We start from the raw sequence: 6410 nt of genomic DNA on the forward strand, positions 1-6410 counted from the left end.
GTGCCAGGAAGGCCCCACCAACCTGCAAGAAGGGTGCACATGGGACTGATGGACGCCTGCACCCAATCCTGTATAAATCCACACATATCTACTGAATGCCCTCATGGGTCAGTTCTGTGCCAGCACCTGGGGCTGCCCAGGAAGAATGGGGCCAGAAGCACTTCCCAGATGGGAGAGTGGAAAGAACAATACGTGACCACTGACGCCCCCCACAACGCTTGACTGGGGTTGAGTTGGATTTGAAGCAGTCAGTGACCATGTAGACATTTCACTCTTCTATTAGAGCCCGGGAGTGAAGGGCAGAAAATCAATACTCCAGCTCAACACCTGACTAATATGTGGCCCTGGGCAAATCCTGTGCACCCTGGAGACCCAGGGGGGTGGAGGAGGGGGAAAGGGCTAGTTATGTTTAAACTTGACCCTGACCCTGCCCCTGCCCCCAAACCCCTAACCCCAGACTCTGACCCTAAGCCTAAACCTGAATCTACACCGTAATTCCTAACCACACACCAGAACCATCCGATCTGCACTCTTCCACTATGCCATAAACTGAGCATGTAGCCGTGACAAGCTTTCTTATTTTCTCTACCTGTGGAAGATACCTAGTTCTTGGATGTTGACCTTTTTACCCCCTTCTTCTTTCTGTCTTCAATTAAAAGCTCAAATCACATATATGTTCAGCAGTTCTGAGAACAAAAACCTTCTAAGGTGTTTTGGGATCTTGTTTATTTCTTACTGTTCCTCCTTTATCTTAAATGGAGGTAAGAAACTATTGAAAATTTGAACACATTTCTGAATTTATATGCAAATATTAATAATTATGTTTATTTTTAAAACTAAATATGACATTTCTGACATGCAAAAGCATAGAGTACAATTTAATAAACACATATTTCACATATTTCATCATCTTGTTTAGAGTTAAGGTTAGCTTATACCAAAAGTTAACCTCTGTCATTTGGGGGGTTTATTGATGTCTGTTAATTGCATGATAAATAGTATTTCCTATGTCACAAAACATTCTACATCACATATGTACTATTATGTTATGAAATTTTAAAGTGATATATATGGCATCATAATCTAAACCTTACATTTAATGTCTAAAATGTTTCATAAATTGACAATAACTTAAGTATAGCTCTTCAGATTGTTAACTCACTACAATGGGGACTATAAAAGTACCTCATGTCAACTCTTAAATGCAGAGAACAAACTGAGGGTGGATAGGGGATGGGAAGAGGGGAAAATGGGCTATGGGCATTGAGAGGGCACTTGTTGGGATGAGCACTGGGTGTTGTATGTAAGCCGATTTGACAATAAATTATATTCATTTTTAAAAGTACCTTGGGGCACCCAGGTGGCTCAGTCGGTTAAGTGTCTGACTTTGGTTCAGGTCATGGTCTCACGGTCCGTGAGTTAGAGCCCCACATCAGGCTCTGTGCTGTCAGTTCAGAGCCTGGATCTTCCTTCTGACTCTCTGTCTCCCTCTCTCTCTGTCTCTACCCCACTCACACTCTGTCTCTGTGTCTCAAAAAATGAGTAAACATTAAAAAAAATTTGTTTAAGTACCTCATATCATTGATAAGCATGTTACTCTGTACTCATACAAATGACTCCTATGGTGCAGAAGAGTGCTAAGGAGTATTCATATAATCAATTTTTTCTTTAGGAAGAAAAAATTCTGATTCTTGTTTTCATGACACGTATTCCAGAAATTCTATTTTCATTTTTAATCAGAAAGAAAGAACAGATGGTCGGGTAACATGAGGAAAAAAAGTTACTAAATTTCTCCAGTTGATAGTTTTTCTTAGCTAAATAAACTAAATAAACAGTAAAAAAGGTGTTGGTCCAGTTAAAGAAAACAAAGCAGCTCACCAATATGAGAATAACATGGGTAGCTTTGTTTTCAGGAGAGCTTTGTGAAGACTGGATGGTACTGCGAATGTGCTGAGCTTTTCTGTGGTGTCTGAAAAGGATATTCACCATGTAGATACTATTACATGTCATCAGGGAGAGGCAGAACAAATCTCGAATGAATACAGTACTTAGAAATATTGATGACATCTGTCGATCATATGCACTGCTTTTACAAGAAGCAGTATAATACCCAATTCCACCTTCAGTGGTATTCCTGCTGGCCACAGTTTTTAAAATGATCACGGAATAGATGGCCATGTTGATCGTCCAGAAGAAAATTAAAGAAGGTTGAATGAATGTAGAGATTTTCTTCTTGAGCCAGGCCCATTTATGATCACTTGGAGTGATAGTCACTGCCTGAAAGGTACTCTGAAGGGCGGTTGTGCACAGAGAAATACTCCTGGTAACTCTCTGAATATAGAGCACTGTTTTACATCCAGTATCACTCATCTCCAGCTTAATTCCAAAGGATGACATTATATTTGGAACCCCTCTGAATATAAGTGTCAGGGCATTAGCCAAAGTTAAGTGGGCTAGAATCACATCTACAGGCTTCTTCTTATGAGGAAGAATTAAGAAAATGTACATATATAATGTAAATAACAAAGAATTCCCCATGAGACCAATACAAGTTTGAAAGATAAAGAAGATCCCAAAAATTCTGTCACTGGAAATCATTGTCGTTCAGTCTCTCTTAGATCTTCAAACCAAGTCCAGCACATCCTATAGACAAATAATTTGATTATGAATGTAAATATTAAAAGTAACTTTGACTGAGAAGTATATTATCAAGTTTCAGGGAGTTTTCCTGCAGGATCGGCAAATGTTCAGCTACACCAAACCAAGGAATCACTGAGATTCTTAAAGAACAGAATTGAATGTTTATGAAGGTAGGGAATATCATATATTCTGTGGAAATTAATAAAAATAAACTTTGTTTAAAATGGAGTCAAGAGGCCAAAAGGGAGAGCTCTGAGAGCTTTACCATTCTACATCATTTGCAGACCCAATAGGAAGAGAAGCACCTTACAACTTGATGCTACTGTACCTACTCCTTTACTATCCCAGCGGGAGGAAGGATGGTCTCCTCCTGCCCACACAACAACATCCCAGCCAATGAGAGACTATTTGGCCTATTCTGAAGACTTTTTTTTTATTGTTTATGTTTATTGATTTATTTTTGAGAGCGAGAGAGAGAGAGAGAGAGAGATTGAGAGAGAGCAGGGGAGGGGCAGAGAGAGAGGGAGACAGAATGCCAAGCAGGCTCAGTGCTGCCAGCAGAGCCCAATGCGGGGCTCAAACCCACGAACCATGAGACCATGAACTCGGCCGAAACCAAGAATCCCTTGCTTAATCAATTGAGCCCCCCAGGCGCCCCTAAAGACTGTTTTTATATATTATGAGAAATTTTATTTTAAATAATTAATTCTTAATCTATATATTTTAAGATTTCTGTCTTTCTACGCACATTGAATACCAGTAGCATCTGTCCAATTATATTCTTCCCAAAAGTTTATTGTATTATATAGCTCATATTTACAAATTATAGTTTTTGTAGCATATATAAATACGTCACACAAATTCTGCTACACAAAACCTATCTCACACTAGTTATATTTTGTCGTTATGTTTGTTATAAGATTGACTAACGTAAGAAACATTAAGGTAGATACGGTCAAATTCAAAATATCAAAACCAACAGCCAAGTTATATATTACCTCCATCATGTTCTCAATCTCTTACCTCCAGCAGGTGGACCCAGTGCTCTACTGAAACTGGAAAACTTAGAATTACCATAATCCTCACTCCATATTCAGTTCACTTACACTGAAATGTGTCTAATACTGCCTACCTATGTGTCTCAAGACTTCCTTATCCCTCCACTTGACTTCTTCCTGAAATCATCTGTCAAGACTGGAGACGCCACAGACAGATCAAGAAATAGAAAGAGGGTTATTACTCACATAATGAGGCTCTGAGGAGAGCAGGACAAACCTCCAGAGATGATCCAAAACGACTAGGGAATGAATGAATGTAAAGGAAAACGGCCTGATTTCTTTTTTATTATTATTATGGGTAGGGATGTGGCTGGGGTGAGGGTTTACACATGAGAACAGGGGTCCCATGCTTTGAATCTCCTCCTGGTGCCAAAGGAAGGAAAACTTGGGATTTCTTATCACTTTGCCCAAAGTTGAGACACAGGGGGAAGAATGAGGAGAGAAGCCTAAAAGCTGAGAGCAAACATCAAAAAAAAAAAAAGGGGGGGGGCCAGGCTGATTATTACAACTACCAACCATCAGAATAACTAAAATTTTAAAAATGACAACGCCAAATGTTGGCAAGGATGCCAACAAATTTCATAAGAAACGTATCAGTCAAATATAACTAGTTGTAATGTAAAATGAAACAGTCACTCTTGGAAAAAAGTTTGGCAATTCTTCAAAAAGCCCTTAAAATACAATTACCACATAATTCAGGAGTAGCACTCCTGGGAATTTATCTGAGAGAAATGAAAAATTATTTTCACACAGAAATCTATATGCTGTTATAGATAACATTATGTCCACCAAATGATTAATGGATAAAGAAGATACACACACACACACACACACACACACACACACACATATATACACATACACACACACACACACACACACACACACACACTGGAATATTACTCAGCCACACAACAAAAGAACAAAATCTTGCCATTTGCAATGACATAGACGGAGCTAGAGAGTATTAAGCTAAGTGAAATAAGTCAGTCAGAGAAAAACAAATCCCATATGATTTCACTGATATGTGGAATTTAAGAAACAAAACAGACGAGCAAAGAGGAGAAAAAAGAGAACAAAGCAAACCAAGAAACAGATTCTTAAGTATGGAGAACATACTGATGGTTACTGGAGGGGAGGTGGGTAGGGGGATGGGTTAAATAAATGGTGGGGATTAAGGAGTGCACTTATTGTTACAATCACCATTTGTTTTTGTTTTTTTTTTATCACCATTTGTTTTATGGAAGTGTTGAATCACTACATTGTACACCTGAAACTAATTTTACGCAGTATGTTAACTAACTGGAATTTATTTATTTATTTGTTTATTTATTTTGAGACAGAGCGCATGCTAGTGGGGGGAGGGGCAGAGAGAGAGGACAGAGAGAATCCCAAGGGGGCTCTGAGACATGAGGCTTGATCTCACGACCATGAGATCGTGACCTAAGCCAAAATCAAGAGTCAGTCGCTTAACCGACTGAGCCATGCAGGCACCCCATGGAATTTAAATAAAAATTTTAAAATGAAACTAGACAAAAAAAGGAAACTACAGGCGTCTATCTGAACACAGACACAAAAATCTCAAGCTAAACATTAGCAAATTAAATCCAGCAATATAAAAAGGGGGGAGGAGCCATCATGGTGAAGTTGGATTCACTCCTGGGATAAAAGATTGGTCTACATTTGAAAATCAAACAATCACATATGAACAAAATAAGGAAAATTAAATGGCTGTCTCTATAGATTAAGAAAAATATTTGGGGTGATCCAATGTCCATTCAAGATAAAAACCGTCAGGGGTTGTGGGAGGGGGGATGGGCTAAATGGGTAAGGGGCATTAAGGAATCTACTCCTGAAATCATTGTTTCACTATATGCTAACTAATTTGGATGTAGACTTAAAACAATAATTAATTAATTAATTAATTAATTATTGTCTGTGGTACCGAGAAAAAAAAAGATAAAAACTGTCAGTAAAGTAGGAACAAAAAGTAGGTCCCTTAAACTCAATAAAGGACAGCTAAGAAAGCATATAGCTAACATCATACTTAATGGTACTGGATGTTTCCTCCTACCATGATTTTTTAAATATCGATTTAAACTTTTCATTTTGAGATCATTGTGTATTGTAGTTGTAAGAAATGATAGTAACCTCTTGCAAAAATATAGTATAATGTCACAAGTGGGATGTTGACATTGATACAGCCAAGGTATGGAACATTTAGTCAAAACAAGGATGCCTCATGTTGCCATTTTATAGACATACCATCTCCCTTTTAGCCTCTTATCCCCCCTTAACCTCTAAAAGTCACTAGCCTGTTTTCCATTTCTATATTTTGTCATTGTGAGAATGTAATAAATACAATCAGATTATGTAACTTTTGGGGATTGGCTTTCTTCACTCAGCATAACTTCCTGGAAAAATAAAATTTGCTGTGTATGCCAATAGTTTGCAGAAAATTTGCAGAAAATTTTTTTATTTGCAGAAAATATTCCATTGTATGGACATACCAAATGTTTAAGCTATTCATCTATTGAAACATGTCTCTGTTAGGGTGCCTGGGTGCCTCAGTCTGTTGAGCGTCCAACTCTTGGTTCTGCTGAGGTCATAATTTCACGGTTTTGTGGGTTCAAACCCCACAAGAGGCTCTGTGCTGACAGCACAGAGCCTGCTTGGGATTCCCTCTCTCCTTCCCTCTCTGCCCCTCCCTCA

General features: G+C 38.4%; 1 protein-coding gene across 1 annotated transcript; it reads right to left on the reverse strand.

The window, feature by feature from the left end:
- Window positions 1–1668: 1668 nt before the first annotated feature.
- Window positions 1669–2598, reverse strand: LOC124527832 (vomeronasal type-1 receptor 3). Its single transcript, XM_047101076.1, has one exon. The coding sequence runs from the start codon at window positions 2596–2598 to the stop codon at window positions 1669–1671; it is 930 nt and encodes a 309-aa protein (XP_046957032.1).
- Window positions 2599–6410: the final 3812 nt, after the last annotated feature.

This window comes from Lynx rufus, unplaced genomic scaffold (assembly GCF_022079265.1).
Source record: "Lynx rufus isolate CCGP_SWC_20201006 ecotype Redwood Valley unplaced genomic scaffold, mLynRuf1.p SCAF_56, whole genome shotgun sequence".
Classification (NCBI taxonomy): domain Eukaryota; kingdom Metazoa; phylum Chordata; class Mammalia; order Carnivora; family Felidae; genus Lynx; species Lynx rufus.